Source organism: Micrasema longulum, unplaced genomic scaffold (genome assembly GCF_059751315.1).
Source record: "Micrasema longulum isolate JH-2025_06_02 unplaced genomic scaffold, ASM5975131v1 h1tg002732l, whole genome shotgun sequence".
In the NCBI taxonomy this organism is placed as follows: Eukaryota; Metazoa; Arthropoda; class Insecta; order Trichoptera; family Brachycentridae; genus Micrasema; species Micrasema longulum.
The window spans coordinates 24327-44514 of record NW_028279862.1 but is presented as its reverse complement, the minus strand read 5'-3'; the positions used below and the strand labels follow the sequence as shown (position 1 = coordinate 44514).

The window sequence follows — 20188 nt, the reverse complement described above, 5'->3', positions numbered from 1 at the left end:
TTAAAAATGGCCCTCAAAATGAAATATTTGGGTAAATTATAAGAACGGAAATATTTATTTAAAAAAAAAAAAGTTGAAAACAGCCTTTTACTCAATTGTACAATCTATGTCACAATATGGTATTGTTGGATGGGGTGGTGCATATGATAATATATTAAACCCTCTTAAAATAGTACTGGTTAGGCCGTTTGAAAATGTTTCACAGCGTAAATAAATTCCTATTTCTGTCTTCTTTTCTCTCACCAACTTGAATCCTGTCCCTTAAAAACAAAACTATTTAGTTTATCATTCAGGTCATCTGGAGTCAGTGTCCGATTAAAACTCGACTAACATCCACGCAAATCGCCAAATCGATTTCGGTACACCGCATCGCGTAAAAATAAAAATACAATTAATAATAAACGTAACTAAATTTATGTGACAAAGAAGAGACCATCAGTGTGGAGTTTTGCTGCGGCTTTCCAGAGGAACCAAAAGCCTACAAAAGATCAGTCCTTATCAATTTCCTTTCATATCCCAATTTTGCGCTGTGACATTAATACATTTATATACCTACTGACGAAAACCAGCTTACGCATCGCCAAGTACAAAGATTAATAATTAAAGTAATTTTAAAGAAACCCTCAACATTCAATCCAGAAATTCTATATAAATTGTTTAAAGTTCATACAGTAGACACTGTTCATAAAATAAAATCCATTATACAAATTTATAAAGAAGAAAAAATAAAAGAATTCGAGTTGAATAAGTCACTCAGATACCAAAATAATATTAAAATCCCTATACTATACACAAGTCATGGTCAAAATAGCTTTGTCTTCAAAGGTATCAAAAATTACAATGATCTAATGAACTAAAAACTATTAAGACTAATACATTAATAAATAAATTCAAAGTAAATTTAAAGATTTTTTTTAAACCTGTGTAAAAAAGGCATTCCATTTTAATTAGTATTAATGTATTTTTATTTTCTGCTTTTCTTTTTATATCATATAAGTTTTATTTCTCGAGTACTCGTATATTCAAAATTATATAAATTCTAATAAATAAATAACTATAATAGTGTAAGTCCAAGCACAAGAGCTAGTCTCTTTCTTTGGAGAGTTACAGTTATAACATTTACTAGATGTATAAAAGTAGATTTGTATTAGAATAAAAAAAATGTACTATTTATGAAAAAAAATGTATGATAACATTTGAATGTTGGAAATTAAAAAAAACTGACTTAATTGTAACGTGTTTGTTGGCCTCGTGGTGTAATGGTCAGCGCGTTTGCATAGCATGTGAGAGGTCTCGGGTTCGATTTCCGACATAGTTGATATAACATATTTATTTTAAATAATGTTATTACACTAGAATATTTCATAGTCCGTGGACTGGTACCTGAAGAGTAAGGCTGATCATCTTACCTTAACGTTACAAAAATGAACAAGATACGCTGCGATTAATGTATCAATGCAGTGCCCTATGCACCATTACGTGCGGAAAGGGAATGATGATGACGATGAAATTGTTACGTGTATAGTTTTGCTTGGAAACTTATAAAGCTTATTTATACGGCGTTTGAAACAAGAATATCCGATGAAATTTGAAAGTTTGGACGTTTTAAAAAAATGACTATATTGTATCGCCTATTGTATTGCTTGAAAACTTGTAAAGTTTATTTACACCGCTTCTAAAAAAAGGATGTTTGATGAAATCTGAAAGTTCGGAAGTTTAATTAAAAGGACTATATTGTATCGCCTATTGTATTGTTTGAAAACTTGTGAAATTTATTAATAACGCTTTAAAAAAAGGACGTCAGATGAAATTTGAGAGTTCGGATACAAAAAAGCTGCTTATATCTTAACGCATACTTTATTGCTCACTACAGTATATTTAGAACGCACCCTTAGATAAACAATGAATATCCTTTTAGCAGGGGATTCCGTCTGGACATATCCATGGGTAATGGATTCGCAAAGTTTAATTCTGCACTAAGCGTATTGACTAAGTGCCTGTTACCTCGCTATAGCCTGATCCTCGCGGAGCCGGATACTAGGGTCTCCACCCCTAACTACCCCACCCCCCGAGCGGGCGCACATTAGATAACCTTCTAGTTTCCGAACAGAGTAAAATTCTTGAAATACCATTCGTTGGCTCGTGACATTTGTCCGGGAACTTCTTTCATTAGCTACGACACATAAATAACTCAGCTAAGTATACGAATTCAATTAAATTACTTTCAATTATTGCAATTATCCGTTTTATTTTGTAAATAGTTTTATACAAACAGTTTGTTAGAAAGTTTTTATGGTCAGTTTTGTAGGCTTTGGTTTATTTCAATAAAGCTAACCGAAATTATTCACAAATAATACTTACTGTTTTTTTTTTCTCATAATGCGTAGACATGCAATTCAATCGCGGTGCTTTAGAATACGTCTATAAGATCGTGACAGGCGACGAATCATAGATTTATGCATATGAACCCAAAACTAAACAACAATCGACTGCACGAGTCTTTCAAGACGAGCCAAATCCAACAAAAGTTGTTCGCGCACAAAGCACTTTAAAGCAAATGGTCGCCTGTTTTGTGAAATTTGTATTCTTGTTATAACCCAATTAATCCAGGTTGTGGTCCCGTGTCTAGTGTTGCGGACTCACGGATCAGTGGTCTGAGGTTCAAACCCTGCTCTACTACAACTCGGTTTTCATTTTCTTATAGTGAGTTATTTATAACTCGTTGAAAATGCCCCCAAAATTTTTAATACTCGGTAAATCACAACAACGGAAATATATATCTAATATATATACATGTGCATAAAAACTAAAAACCATAAGAATGAATTAATTATACAAGTGTATTTTTCCATAACGCGTCGAATCTCTCGAATATTTCTTTCTACCTACCCAAACCATTCAGTATGAGAAAATCAGTGTTATATGATCATAATCAGTGGTATCTATTAATAATTTCACTATGGAACGAAATATTGAAAAAAAAAATTTTTAATTAAAAGCAAAAATTGAATAAATACCTACACTATACTATGAAGAGAGGGGAGGTGGTGAAGAAGGAGCAAAGAGGGAGGAAGAAGGACATTTTAAAATATTTAGGAAGTGACATTTCATACGTGATTTAAATGTAAATGAATGTCTCTGACATTAGTGTGTGGCTTATTCCATGACCAAGAAGCTACTATTGTGAAGGAGGAGACAAAAAAATTAGAGCGGTGAATGGGTATTGAAAGGATTCTCTCGTTACTAGAACGAAGAGTTAGCCCAGCATGGGCTCGGATAAAGGTTGAATGAGCTCTCTCAGGCGAAGTGGGATTATCTAAAATATTATGAAGAAGTGATAGAATGTGAATGTTTCTTCTATGCCAGATACTGAGCCAGTGTAGTTGCGTGCAATATTCGGTTAAATGGTCGAGTTTGTGAATATTCGTGATTACCTTCAACTGTTTTGAAATTATAAGATATTATATCTAAAATGTAACGAATTATCTATGGTCCGAAAAAATCTTGATTTCAAATAATAATATTTATTAATTTTAAACGCCTTGGCGGACTTTTATATTATAAAAAATATACACGGTTGGTTTAAACTCTCATCTGCATAGTGATAATCAGTATAACATAAATTAACACAAATATAATAATGGAAATAGAATGAAATAAATAAGAGCAAAAAAAAAAATGGACTCAAACACAAAAGCTCAATTGACCCAAGAAATTATTCTACCATTAACAAAAATATTTCGTTTAATGTAGATACAAAATATCAAAAGAGTTCAATTAACTGCAAAGTTTATGTAGTCTCTGAATATGCGAATGAATATATTAGATACTGAGTACTAGATTTGTTAATATGAAATGGCGTTGTCTGTGTTTTTATATTATCAAAATCAAAATGCACGATTTTTTATTGTTACCATTAGATACATAGATAATTAAGTAAAAAGTTGCAAAAACCATTAATTTTATTTATGTATTTTAAGAAAAATGCAATTCGTATATCGCTGGCCCAAAGCTACAGTGAAGTAAACCCGAAATTTCCAATTCTGAGATATGTTGTGTATGAGCAAGCAGATATGTTAATAAATTAAATAAAGTAATGTTTCCAAAAAAAAAAATATTAAAGATATATAGTTTACTTATTTGAGAATATAGCCTTTATAATGTACTTCAAATAATATAATTCAGTTAGATCCTTTGCAAACCTAGAAGTCTTATTATCACAGAATTTGTTTTTCAGAGATATCTCACTGTTGCTTTGGGCTAGCGATATAGACATCTTACTAAGCAATGTCAGTAGACAACCTCAACTTGATAATAAACAATATGAATATTTCATGCCGGAATACATTACAAAATACTTATTCTTCCGTTGCTAGCATTATTTAAGGGCTCTCAAGAACATTGAAGTGTATCCAAGAACCACTGGAGCCATTTTACAGCACTAATGCACGCGCTAAACAGAAAATTATACGGTAACTTTCTAAAACAATGAATAAAATCTTAGTTCCAACAGAGTAGTGCGATACTGATACTCGACATTTGACGATCGTCAAGTGGCAAACGTTGACTGTCAAATGTCACAATCGATTTTTGACGATCGTCTTTCGTCGCCGACAAGTAACCACTAGATGCGCTCAAAATTGTCGACTTTCATGCATCAGTGACAAACGTGGTTAGTAAGTTTGTTGATAGGTCTTGACCAGGATGATGCCAGATTTGAATAGGTCGACGCTAGGTACTTGTCTGAATAGGGTGATTCTGGGAATAAAATTTATTAATGAACTATGATTTTATTTTGAGCTTAATAGGTTTTAATATTTGATGGATGTTTTAATCAGGGTGTCTTTGAAACAGGCAAAATAACTTGAAAAGTTTGCTCTGCATGAACTTTTACAGAAAAGCTGGTGAAAAATAGAATATATATACTGAGGTGTACTGATGATGATAGGAACATTGAAAACAATAAGTGTTAATTCTAAATAACGCGTATCTTATATAAACAAAGGACGTAAAATAAAAATAAAAAATAACATTAATTGAAGCGTAAAATTTGTTTCCGCAACGTGCTGATCTGAAAAGAGGCCAAGAGATCTCAACATTGGATCTGGGTAAATGATAGGGGCTTTTAATATCAGTGACAAATAAAGAATATGTAGGCACTAGTTTAGCCACACAACTATCAAACGTATATTTAACAATCGTCAAGCTGCGACAAATGTCACAAATCAATAACAGATACGCTTAACATTTGACGTTTTTGTACCTATCAGTGACAAATAGGTTAATAATAAATATCGGGCGCTGTTTAGATTTGATGTTCCTTTGTGGTTATATTTCAGTGCATTAAATTCATAATTTATTGGGGCCATTAAAGGAAGTGAAATGGATTCTCTTTCTCTCTTTCCTGCTCCTGCCTTGCTTTTTACTTGCCTAGCTCCCGAAACCACAGTCGTGTTCATCGAGTGACTGCAGTACCAAAGCCCTCATGATTTAATTTATACTTTCAAGAATAAATCTCTACAAAAAAACAACGCCCTTCATTACAATCCACAGCTACATTAGTATAAAAAGAAACATTCTCTAAGTAAGTTTGCCACTAAATATAAGACGATCAAATGTTTATTTTAAAGCAATTCCAATTACGATTCCGGTGACGTTTTCATAAGTTGTGGGGAGGAATATGAAGAACGTGCTTGCTCAGCGAATTGTATCCACAATAAGTACTCCACTAGTGATGAGAATTAATATTTTTATTGATAACATTTTATTTCGATTATTTTACTAGAAAAATGATGAGCATTGTAGCAATTTAACTGAACAAAGTAGTTTTGAACTCCGCTCAAAATTTTTTTGCTTTGATTACTATATTTCTACATTTTTTGTTGATATTTATGCTTTGCCCTGATTACAAGGGCACATACTCCGTTCTAAGCCAGGCGATAACATTTCTAATATAAATATTTTTTTATGGAAAATATTATAAATAAAAATAGATTGTGGAGACATGATAAAAAATAATGTCTTCGATTACTATGTCAATCCACATAAAAATATGTAACTCAAATGAGACCGAGGAAAAAATCTTCAACAAACAAAACGAAGGATATATAAGTGCTAAGGACTTAGAATACAGAGAATCCAAGGAAAAAAAACATAAATGATAAACTAACTCGTGCAAATAAACGACTGCTGTGGCTCGCCAAAGCCGCGAAAGCAAATGCTTATAAGTTCACATGGACAAGAAATGGAAAAATACTTATGAAAAATATGCAGATTTCCGTATTTTAAACATCGGAGATACTAATGATATTCCCACTATGATAAAAAGATAAAAAGTTATTATTTACTAATTACCAGATACTTCTTCGCCTCGAATTCCAAGTTGAAATATAAAAATAAAACGTCAAATTGAAGATTAAGCGGACGACAGTTAACGTTTTGACTGCGACTCATTTAATTAAATTAATTCAAACATTTGAAGTATATAGTTTTTTACTGAATTCACTAACACAGGACATAATAATAGTACTTATGGAAAATCAACAAAAATAAATCATTCCCTTCTATCTCTCTAGGTATACTGTATACTATGTATACAAAATCTGCCAAACATATCTCACATGATGGAATCATAATATTTCTGAACATAATAAAATGAAACGAAAGACCTATTTAGAAAAAAATGTTTTCTGAAATCAGTCCAAAAGATATTACAAAAAAACTTAGTTTAAAATTGTAATACTCATTCAATAAAGATTATCAAAGGAGTAATATATATTTATCACTTAAAACAAAGATACTGGTTGAGCCAAATTTACTGTGTTAAATATTTGGATTTTATCCAAGGGTAGAGACCACTGTATAATATTGCTTCGGGAATAAATATATAATATCGATGTTGTCTTTATTATTATTCATAAACGTTTATATTTATATCATCTTTGAATGAACTTAATAATGATGCATAATTATTTGTAAATACGTTTATATTTTTACATTATAATTATGTTTATTAAATTACATATTCTATCATATATGTAAATGTGTTACTATTATTACTTTCTTGTATTATTTTGTATTTATTTTTACTGTAGAGGTATTTATTTATTTATTTATTCACACTCTTTATCAAAACACAATTCCATGTTCACTTTGCCCAGCTAACAAGGGCAAGGACAGTATTATTATTATACTCTACTTGATAGTAGCCATTTGTTAGTTCATGTAAAACATATTATGATTGAATGGATTTAATGGATTCAACGGATTTAATACGATAATAAAACGGAAAATACAAAGATTACACAAATAATAATTTTTAGAGTGAATTTGAATACTGGTGAAGACAGAGAATGGCCCGTGTTACGCGCCCTTGTATAGGTCCATTGGGCACTGTGGCCATAGACAACAACACATCCTCGTCTCGAACTCTCTGGTCCCCACATTACTATCAATTAATTACCGAATTAAATTATAAAATTACTATAAATAATTATAACATATTGCCATGTACTATTATATAACTTTTCTGCATTCCATTTTTCGATAAGTATAAATTTTGATTATTTATATTTTTCTGTTATTGTTTTGATTATTTTGTTTAGTATGTTTATCCATGTTTTTGATTTATATATAGAAGAGTCCCGACTTAACACGGAATTTTTTAACAAGTCGGGACATAAAAAAATATAACCGTACTCGACGATAAAATTGTGTATTTTGTGCATTAAATAAGTGTAAAAAACTATGATCAAACTGTAATAATCTCACCGTTAGTAAACATACAGTTTTTCTTCGACAATAATTTACTGACCGTCTCCCCGAGTGAATATCCTTGCCCCGCGCGATTGTTTATTTGTTTAAGTTATACAAACCCATGGCGTCATCGCGCTATTTAACTTCAAGTGTCTTTTTCAACCCAGCATTCCAAAGAGCCTGCCCGCAAGAAGGCCGAACGATAAGGTTCGGACCTCAGTATGAGGTGAACGCTTGTTGTCATTACGTATTGGAGTTTAGAGCATTATAAATAACGCAATTTGTGAAATATAAAATCCGCAAACCGGTGACCTATCAATCGTGCGTTTATCATTCTACGGTAGGTGGCGCGATGAGCTATTGTAAGTAACAAGTTATTTTGATAACCGGTTAAATATTATTGTATTTTTCGCATCACTAGACCAAACTTACGCCGCACAGATATTTACGGTTCCAACTTTAATGCGTAAAAGTTTCGCGTATAAACTCATTTCGCCGTAAATCCGACATTACGCACAACAGCACGAGTATAGCACTAACTCTATTCCGAGTTCTGCTTGTTCAGATACCTCTTTATTAAAGTTATTATCTAATTTATGAATTGTTGTTTGTGTTTATTTGATTTTGATAAAAATATTAATAAAATTCTTCGGTTACATTTTTATTTATTGACCGACGAGCGCTTTCGCTAAAGTAGGCACCTTTGGGACTGGTAAATTGTTTACCACATTTTAAACTTATAGACAATCTTTTTTAAAAAATTTGGTAGATAATAATAAAAATAATTTTATTGCTCTTTGTATTAAATATACTTTTCAAAAAATTAAAAAATTAAGCTAAACTCTATCTAAGCATGCCCTTTATAACTGCTGTGTTATAGTATTTATGTAATATACTTTTTTTCTTTCCTTTTAACATGATATTTATTTATTTATTTCAACGGCTTGCGTCTTTAAAAAAAGAATAAAATAATATTGAAAAACAATTATAATAAAACAAAACATCTGAACACAGTATAAAAAATATAGATACATGAAATAAAATCAGTAGAAAATATGACAATAATAAAGAAAAATTAAATAAGAAATTATAACATAGGTATGCAGCAAATTAACAATAAATAAAGGGTTTTAATAAAAAAGTCATAGGCGATGTATCATAGCAAAAACAGTAAAACAAGTATAACACTTAGTATATTTTTATAATTTAGAAAAAAAGTGATTAAAAAGTAATGATTTTAATTGATATAAAGTTAAATGAAATAAGTCTTAGTTTTTATGTTGAAGTGATAATATTTCTGGAAAGTAAAATGCACTGCGTGCCGTGTATATAAAGAAATAAAAAGCCGGTGCTTAATCATAGATCTTCATTACGTCGCGTCAATTACAAGTTCTTAACCAACACTTATCCATAATACATTTTTATCGCGTAAGTAGACTGACAAGGATGGCCATTGTGATCGAGCTCCTTTAACTTATAATCAATTTACTCTTATTCGTACTAAGTGGTGCATAGATGTAGTCTATGCATTATAGGCACTAACAGAGTTATTTATTTATACATCAACGGTACGTCAGTAAATTGCATTAATCAATATTTTGTAAGTTATTTATTTATTTAAACATCAACGGTTCAAAGAACCTTTTACAAAAAAAAATAATTTACAGAAATAATCACAGCAGTGCACAATAATCATGTAGTACATAGTATGAAATAAAAGAATAATTAAAACGAAAAAATTTAGTGAACATATAATACAAAAAACAAAAAAGTAAAACAGAAACATAACATCTCTAAATAAAAGATAACAATAACCATGAGAAAATCTTGTGTTCTAAATATAAATATTACACAGTAAAGTTGAGAATAACTAGATAATAATGATATATATTTTTTAAAAACATTAGTATGTACCTAAAAAATTATAAATTTTTAAAGCAATAAAATAAAATGAAAAAAAACGGAAATAAACTAAATAATTCTTTTATTTAGTGAAATCATCATCATCAGTTGGTTGGAAGAAGTTGCCATTTGGCAATAAATCCACCAATGTACAATTTAAATTATGTCTAACATGTTAAAATAAAGAAATAGAAAATCACGTATTCCAGGAAACAAAGTTAAATTTAAATATATATTCAAAAATAAATCCATTACTTTACTAAAAAATAACTAAACTAAAAAATACTAATAATTATGTATAACATGTTTGAATAAGGTGCGAGCGCCGATCGGGTTTCGCCTTCCTAGTTGACCTCATGTTCTTGAAGTAGTATAACTTGTATTGAAAGTCTGAGAATATATTGTATTAAGAATTTTAGAGTTTTCATGGAGTATTATCGAACCTAGCGCCTGGAGCTTAAAGCACCCAGGGAAATGATTTCACAATAGGCACCGAATCGGTACATCAAAATACGACACATCTGAATATTTATAAGAAGATAGGGTACGTTTCGGGTACAAGTTTAGGGAAAATAAAGTACTTCATTTTAATTTCCTTTCCGCACCTAATAGTGCACAGGGCACTGTATTGATACACCAATCGCAGCGTGTCTTGATTATGTTTCTTACATGAAGGAAAGATGATCAGTCTTATGCTTCAGGTGCCAGTCCAGGGACAATTCTAATGTTAAAACACCGTTTTAAATAAATATTTCACATCAATCAGGTTAAAAACCGAACCCGCATGGCAGGCAAACATGCTGACTATTACGCCACAAGGCCGACAAAGAGAAATAAAATACTACCGCGTATTTACTAAAAATATTTTATATTACATTTGCCAGGAATCGAAACTGGAACTTTTATAACTTTAACCTAAGCAAAGACGCCAAAAAATATACTACTAGACGTAATTGATTTTATTTCACACACAACTGCTTAACCAAAATGAGGACAATTGATATTTTTTGGTTTTACTTTGTAAGAATGAGAAAATAAATTAATTATATAATAAAAATAAAAATAAAAACAAGTTGTTCTTAAACACTAATGTGGATAGTATATTTACTGCTCAAAAAAGGTTTTTTTTAAAAATTATGCAAGTTAATATGACTACCTTTTTGAATTTATTAAAAATAAAAAAGCCCAGAATGAATAATTCGTACTTGTACTTTCATTAAAAAATTGTGTCACCACTTAACCTGTGACCTGCCTATAAAATATAATTAGTATGCAGAGAAAGATCCCCCATATATACCCACCTTGTGTGCTTGCAGAATACAATGCAAAGAACAGTACGTTCACAAACAACGTGCTGAAAACGGGGATTGTGATATAAAAAGCTTCACATTGCGTGGGTGGAAGATACTCACCTGAACGTATGGCTCAACCTGACTTCTATTACATTTTGAATACGACTTTTTACGTTATAGGATGCCATAAAATATTCTTTAGATCAGAACGTTACCTTAAGGGTTATAATAACGCACTTTTCGAATTGTCGTTCTGAACATTTTCTTTTATTTATGAAGGAGCGGAAATTTATTTTCTTTTAGCTTTGATAGGTTCCGTATAGATAACTCATATGATAAATGAAAGTATTTTATTTTTTATTAAGCGTTTATTTTGGGAAATACTTTTTATTTATTTTTTATTAAATCATACATTGTTTTGTACTCCCAGGAGTTACAACAAACTCATTTTGGGAATGAATAATATTTACATAAAGGTATGGTAATAATAATTAATATAGTAACAAGTAAAAACATGTACATAAAACTGAAATAAGATAGCAAGCAAGTATATTTAATCGGGTTGTGGTCCCGTGGCTAGTGTCTCGGACTCACAGACCAAAGGTCCGTGGTTCGAATCCCACTCTACCCCAACTTGATTCCATTTTCTAATAGTGAGTTATTTACAACTCGTTGAAAATGGCCCTCAAAATTAAATATTTGGGTAAATCATAAGAACGCAAATATTTCTTTTTTCAAAAAAAAAAATATATAATATAAAGAAATTTTAAAAATTAAAAAAAAATGTAACATTTATTTATAGTAAGAAAGAAATATCCGAGGAAAAAGATTAACTTAAAACTAAATTTCACCTTCCACGTACCTTCTCAAATAGTAATTTTTTAAATGAGTATAGTCAGTTTTTGGCGTTCTATAGGACTCCGGTAGCCTGTTGTACTCACTACAAGTAAGGTACTCCAGAGACCTTAGACCATACCTTGTCGTGCGTGATCCAGGTACGTGAATATTTTGACTCTGTCGTGTTATACTGGTGGACGTCACGATTGAAGGTATAGCCAATATTAGTGAGTTAGTCTTTATTTACACCTTGAAGCACCGTTTTTGCAATCTCGTAATACGGTATGACTAAAAATGGGAGAATGTCAGGAAGTTAAAATCAGAAAATGACCAGTTCGTTTCATTAATTACGTCAGAAACCGGCTTTTTTGTAAAATTTATATATATTTTTTTTATTTATCTTTATTATGAAGGAAAAATACTAAAGGAAAAAAAACAGAATTTTAAGGAAAATAATCAAATAATGTTTATAAAATCGTTAAGCGAAAATTAACTTACTAAGAATTTTAGAAAAATTTAAATAAAATAAACATAGGCAAAAATTGTTTTAAAAATTATCTATAAAAAAATTAAAAGAAAAAGCTCAGATAAAAGTAACAAAACCATTGGACATTTTATTTGATTTTAAACACTTGGGAGCGTGATTGTTAGAAGAATAAAAAAAACTTAATTTAGAATATTTAAAATTTAAATCAACCTTTGTTAAAATGCTTTCACAGCATACTTGAAAAATGTAAGCCCTTTAGTTTTTCGTAACAAAATAAAACATTTTAATTCCATTGTTTACATCGTGAATCGTATCGTATACCGAAAAGAAAAAGAAAATAAAATAACGTTGTCTCATTTTACCCTCCAATGAGATTCGTGATGGTGTTACAAGGATAAAGTGGAACCTTTTAGGTAAAAGCACCGAGAGAAGTGGCCATGTATGGCGAGTTACTACAGGTGTATGGCAGTACAGCGGGCTGCTAAAATATGCAAGTTTCCCGCTGACCGCGTGGACGTGAGGCAGGCGCTTTCACCCCGTGGAGCTTTGTTTGAAGTAATTGGCGAAAAAATTGTGCTAGCTAAAGGCGTGCGCTCGGATTACTAATGGATTGTACTTCATTAAAAAGAGTGCCTATAATAAGGAAACCTTTATACTTAGGGATATCATTAACCGAAAATAAAATGCCTCCAAATACACAAGAGGAAATAGACCTAGTAAATGTTAACACATAAAAGAGCCTGAAAATGCAATTTGGTAAACAAGAGAAAATAATTAACCGCGTTAACTTGTTTTGCGTATTGAATGGAACGTGAAACTATGTGTAACAGTTATTACCACGTTTTGCGGTGGTATTCAATTTCGAATAAAATTACCGGCGTGTAATGATTAATCATTGGCATAAATGTATTTTGCCATAAACAATGGACAGAGATCTATATGCCGCTAATATAATACGCGGTCATTGTGTTTGTTCGCCATATATAAATGGCACATTAATTGCCCCTAAGCTGGGTGAGTTGGACGCCAGCCTAATATCCCATTCTAGGGAGAGAAGGTTAGCCACGACTAGAAGCCACCCACCCGTGCCCGTGTATGGGATAACAATAAATCCTTGTTTCATGAAGCCGATATCCCACGAGATTATTAGACTTTTGTTCACTCCCCGAGTAATGTCTGGGAGAAATTATGAAATAACTGGCTTTCAAAAGAAAAAAAAAACATTTCAATGAATGAACCGGTAAAAACTAACTTAAAAAACATTATTATTCCCGAATGTCCCCCTAGTAAATAAAACGTTAAATTCAAGTACATGTACAAGATACATACAACCTTACTTACGAAATTTATTATAAGCGCAAGCGTATATTTTACGCACCATAGGCACCCCATATACAAGAAGCATATGGGGTGCCTATAAAACTAGTTGAACTTAGTTATCAAAGCCCTTTACTTAAATAGTGAATACCGAATCAGAATCAACGATGTTGTCACAGATTAGTTTGAGGTCATCACCGGAGTTCATCAAGGTTGCGTCTTTGCACCATTTTTCATCTTAAGGAAGTCAATTCTACTAGATTGAGGAATATCCATCTCCTTCTCCCAAAAGATCTGCGACCTAGAGTATGCCGATGACGCGGTTATAATTGACGATTCAGTCAGGGGTCTTCGGGCCACTGTAGCTAGCCTAAATAGGAACTTCGCATGCATGGGTTTAAAAATCAATATTGCACAAACCAATGTACTATAAAACACTTATTGCCTTGATGCCCAAAATCCCCTGACTCTGTCAAACCAAGTCATCAAAAGGGTCGAGAGTTTCAAATACCAGGGAGTATGTTAAGGAAAATGGCAGCTTTTAAAAAGAGCTAGGAGTGGGGGTAAAAATAGCAGGCGCTACATTCAATAGTATGAAGGCTGTCTGAAGATTGGATATTTAATTAGTAAAAACCAAATGCCGCTTATATAACGACTGCATAAACCTATTTTCCTCTACGGATGCGAATCGTGGCACCTCACTAAGGCCCAAAACAGTTTAATTCTGAGTTTTGAGAATAGGTATCTCGAAAAAATCTTGGGTGAACGGTGGTTTGAAATTGTAAGGAATGAAGTAATAAGAGAGCGGGCGCAGCAAACTCTGGTGAAATTTGTCATCAAGCAAAAGCGATATGTTTGGCTTGGCCATGTGCTGCGGATGCTTCCTGAGAGCCTTAACCACGCTTGCCTACTTTACAAGACATCAAGTTCTCGACATTCTGGACGTCCACTGCTGACTGTTCGTTGGCAGTTCGTGTCAGAACTATGGGACGCGAACCTGACTTGGAAGGATGCATAGGAGCTGGCAGCCGACAGAAATGCTTGGAGGATCTTTGTGGACACCACATGCTTCAACTAGGTAACGGACATGGAATGATGACGATGATGTATATTTTGAGCTATTAAACAAAAGGTTGATTTATCAAAATATTCTATTATTACTATTTATACTATTTCTTAAGTTATTAAATTTAATAATTTAATATCATTTTTAAAATTTAATGTAAAGTCCTACATTATACATACTATCTGCTGGTTTTAGGATTAATCTCGTACATGGTTTATGTGTTCAAATAATTATTTATGTAATATATTTTTTATATTACGTAAATTCTTATTAATTTATTTATTTATTTGGAAAAAAAACGGTTTTTACATATAATTCATCTATAAAATAAGGATACATTGTAACTTCAATTGTCAAAACCGTCAATAATAATTTTCCACGGCTATACGTTATTAAAAAAAGCCTTTTATATTTACAATACGCCCCGTGGGCGTATTGTAAAATAAAAAAATATTTTTAAAAAAATGTTCAGCAGGAACAATCCCGTGCGAAGACTGAGGAAGCTTAGTGCGTTTTTTTAATTTTAATTTTTTTTTGATTTGTTAATAGACTATTCAACTAAGTCAAAAAAAATGTTTTTGTATATTTTGTATATCGTTTTATCAGCGATGTGATTTTTTAAAGCTTTGTATTTCTGAAAAAACTCCGCGTGTGACGTCAGAGGTCCTTCTCTGTCAGTTCTCTCGACTGCTTCGTTCAAGGTAAGCAAACTGGATATCCTTCACAGCTCTCATATCATTGGCTGGTTCCTATGAATTAGCGACGTCGTTCAAAGTAGTGCGTTTTTATAAAAATATTTTTTATTATATTTTTCGTATATTTTCAAGAAACTTTGCGGTACAATTTAATGCTCTAATTTTTACCGCGCGTAAGAAAACATTTCTTGTATCCAATTACCCGTAGGGCTTAAGTTCCTCATTGTCCAAACAACCTATCAGACCTCAGAGCAGACGAAACGGACCCTAGAGCATAGTCAGCGCGTGGAAGTACATAAGTACGGCGGAGCAGGCGAAAGGGGCGCAAATCTTCTCTCAGGCCACCCGGACTTCTACTCCGGGCTACGGGCTGTCGGGAGACAGTGGCGTCGGTCAGGAGTCAGGAGCCAGAACGTGTATTGATGGTTAGAGCGGAGGAACAATAGTCAACGGTGGAATCCTAAGCCTCAGTTAGCAATAGGGGTTATTGTCTTGGCGTTAGGTGGCAACCGGTCGTAAAAAATAAACCAAACAACAAACCTCATACTAGCCTAGCCTAGCGTGTAAATGTGGAAGTTCCGTGGTTTTTGTTTATTTATTTTTTGTTTGCTAATAGACTTTTTAAGAAGTAAAACATTTAAAAAAATATTTTTATGTATCTCGTTATCAGCTCTATGATTTTTTTAAGTTTTGCGATTTTGAAATTACGCGTGTGACATCACAAGTTCTCATGGGTGAGTCCGCTGATTGGTGAATTGGCTTCCCGGTAACCGGAAATCTCTCGCAACGCTCAATCATTGGTTGATTTTGGAGAACTAGTGACGCCGTTCGAAGTAGTTCGTTTTTATTTTTACGAATTTTGGAGGATCATCGCATGACAATTTAACGCAGTTATGCAGAAAGCCGCCAGCCATAGAAAAAGTGAAACTGAGATAATAGATAATAATTAAAATCAATATTTTTTTTAGTATTTGAGTTTATAATAAAGAATTATTTGTTTACTGTCACGGGGTTGACAACCTTAGTATAAAGTGAGGTGAGAACACAAAAAAAAGTGATTTTTCTCAAGTCTGGGTATTCTGTGATGTAATTCACCACTGTTAATGGGCCTCCTGGCCTGTTGTGGTGCAAAAAAAAAGGAATACATTATGATACATTGCTTCTGTCAATCAAAATCTTTGCTTAAGTTATGCGTTTTAGTGTTTATATATTATTTTCTATGTATGCCACTAACTTTATGCTGTATTTTTGTTGAGATTAAGATTTATATTAGTTTGAAAATTATATATTTTTTTATTTGGTTAAAGGCCTAAGCAGTTGAAATTATGTATTAATAAAAATGTTTATTTGTATACGTACTTTAAAACGACTTATTTTGAAAATAAAAAATATCTAGAAAAAATACGAATTGTTTTGGTAATCTAATACAATTTGATTTAAAGAGTATACTTTACCTAAAAATGTATTTATTTAACATATCAAATATTTTTTATGAATCGAGAAAATTGTAAAACAGTATTAACTGTGTCGAATAAATTTGTTCAAACCACCAGGTTTACAAAAATCTGTTAAAACATTCATCAAATGAACGAAATTTGATAAATCAATCTAACTGGAATAATAAACTTTATCATAAAACTTCTAAAAGTGTACCTAAGGTATATTTTTTGTATTGAGAGAACAAAATTGTTGAAAGTTAGCGAGTGCGCGAGAAATGTGGTGTTATGGTTTTTGCGTAGGTAGTTAGAACCTCATTTTTTCAAGAAAATGCTGTTTACTTTTCACGTCAAATATTAAGTTTGAAAATTTGTTGACTTAACCAATGTTTACCGAACTATAAGGAAGTAATCCACTTAATGTTGAAAATTACCAAATAATCGTGTAAAGTACTCTTGCGGAGCCAAAAGATACCCTTCGGTCACGCTATATGGCAGAGGACGTACATTGTAGATATACTAAGTTATGTATAAATGGTATGTAAATGTTTGGTAGGCGTTTTGTCCTATTCAGCGCCAAGTTGGCAGGTATTGTCCGACCCCGGCCTAATATCTGACCGCAAGACCCGACTTCTGCTGTATTCCTACCGAGTTTGTCATGTCAAGCGCGCGAAACAAGGGTTCGTTGTTGGTAATTGTATTCAAAGTAGACCTTATACGGTTCACGGTTTTTATAAATGAATAAAAATAGGCCATTTGAATCTCATTTTTTTAGAAAATTATAAATCACGAATAATTTCAAAAGTTTTAAAATGTTTTGTTTTCCCAGAAAATAAAAAAATAATAACAAATTGTAAATATAATTGAAACCCAACTATATCGGTTCCCTGTTTTTGTCAATTCATTCTAAATAATCATAAAATACATTTGTAATAAATTAATAAACATTGCGTTTTTTAAAATAAATATTTCAGTTTTTTTATTTTTTATTGTTAAACTCTTACATTCATTTTACAAAAATTATTCATAATTTTTTATTCGGACTCTGTTGTTGATCATTATATTTTTTACGTCTTTTGAAAAGTTTGTCAGAGTCTTTTCAGAGTTTAGTTTTGTCTGGTAGTTAATTGTATAATTTCGGTCGCTTATTTATTAGTCTCGATTGTCCTCGTCTTGTTTTGGAATGTTGTATGTGGTATTGTTCTGATATTTTTGTATTATGTCCATGTTTATTACAATTTTTTTTCAAGTTTTTGTTCTTTGTCTACATTCATATCAGTGGCTAACTTATGAATAAAGTTTAAAGATTCTAGTTGAGAAAGTTCATTAACATTAATTTAATTGTTTAGTATTTTTAAAGAGTTCTTTAGTTGGTGTTAGATACGGGAGGTCATATGGAACTGCTGTTGTACTACGGTCCGTTTACATTGACCATCTGAAAAAAAACGATTTTAATAACGCTGATCGCGCCACTTGCCCGTTGGCAGATGAACGCTCGAGAATCGTCTGGTTCGCGGAATGTGTTATCTTAATGTTTTGCCACTAAACCCTAATACAATGAATGTAATTCCTAGCTTGCACTGGATTTCTGGTACCTTATTGTTTGGAACTTGTCTCGCGGCAGTCAGGATCAGATCAGATCTTGTGGTCATGAAGGAGGGGCGCCTGACGTGGTTTCTTGATTATTCTTTTTACACGACATAGTGGATTACATGAATTATTAATCGCAAAAGTAATCGATTCGCGATTGAGGTGAGAAATGTCAATATCTAAGCACACGAATACTGACAGTTCGGTTATATTAAGAGTTGTTCTTTTGTTATAAGCATTTGAATAATTTTGAATTGATTGAATATGTTGGGCCGGAGACAAAAATGTAGTACCTACCTACAGTAAAAAACGCAACATCTTAACTAGGGCCCCGTTTGCAGCAAATAAATCCAACACAGTAAATGTGGCGAAACCAAACGCAGTTGAGAATAATAACTTCTATGGACCAGTTATAATAGAAATTAAAGAGAGTTAAAGAGAAATCACTATTACTTATTGTTCGAAAATTTCAAGATATCCAAATAATTTAACGTTACATAGGTGCAATACAAGTGCTGAACAAAATCACAAACAAATAGACAAACATTTTTTTTAACTCTCTTCCAGAAAAATTAAAATCATTTAATAAAAACATAATAATAAAGGAAAACTGAAAACCACATTAATTAAAATTTAAATTCCTATTCGTATTAGATTATATACGACGAAATTAATTTATGTTTGAAAGGTAAAAATGTAAATAAAAATATTAAAAATGAAATAAAAAATAAAAAGGTGAAATGAACTCCCTCTCTAAACACGAGCAGTCTGTTCACTTGGAGAGGTAGTATAATGATAAGAGAACTTATATACTGTAAATAATAATGATTTGTTTTTTTATTTTGTATTTTATTTATATTTTATTTAAAAAAAAATGTTATCATTTTTTATGTATAAAAAGAAATATTTGCGTTCTTATGATTTACCCAAATATTTAATTTTGAGGGCCATTTTCAACGAGTTGTAAATAACTCACTATTAGAAAATGGAATCAAGTTGGGTAGAGTGGGATTCGAACCACGGACCTTTGGCCGGTGAGTCCGAGACACTAGCCACAGGACCACAACCTAGTTATGGTTAAAGCAGACTAAATGAAGTGCCCGTCTACAAACATTTGAACATACACAGAACATTGTTGAAAAACTAACTGGTATAAAAAGAAGCCTTTAAGGTGATTTTCACAAAAATGGCGCTATATAAATTATCCAATAATAATATATAATTATTTTCAGGCGTTGACCAGTACTGGGCGATTATCTAGTGCTTCTCTATTTATATTAGCAAAGTAGAATGATTAAAAAAGGGAAACTTTAAAATCTGTAATACCACGGACGCGGCACTGGAAAAAACATATTGTTTTTTTCTCTAATATCTAATCCAAAAGAGGTTTTGAAAAAAACATAACATATTAGATAAAAATTTAGTATTAAGGTTTTTGTTTTCAAATGTGTTGAAAATTGTGTAAGTTTTGTGAACCCAACAGCACTAGATAATTGACCAATAGGTACGTTATTAGATTAAATGAGAAAATTTATTTATAAACCAGTGTTTTTAATCAATAGCTTAGTACTCATACATTGAATATAAATTAATATTATATTTTTACTATTAAGAATCTCAGCAAAATTTAAACGAACGCAGAAGCTTTCTGTGTATATTTTATTACGTAATCATTAGAAACAACCAAAGCAATAGTAGTCTCAGCTACGCTCATAAGCGCGTCAGAGCGTGAAAGAGACGGAGAGTATTTTCATAATGCGTATGCCGTGGAATATCATACCATGCGCTTATTCACATATATATATATATAT

At 31.8% G+C, this 20188-nt stretch overlaps 1 protein-coding gene across 1 annotated transcript in view; it reads right to left on the bottom strand.

Annotated features, from left to right (window-relative positions):
• LOC148271680 (protein O-mannosyl-transferase TMTC1-like) overlaps positions 1-18539 on the bottom strand; it is an 82319-nt gene extending 63780 nt beyond the window's left edge. Inside the window, exon 1 of the mRNA XM_088241057.1 lies at positions 18383-18539. Coding sequence (XP_088097183.1) covers positions 18383-18439 — 57 coding nt within the window. The 5' untranslated portion in view covers positions 18440-18539. The remainder of the gene's footprint in view (positions 1-18382) is intronic.
• Positions 18540-20188: the final 1649 nt, after the last annotated feature.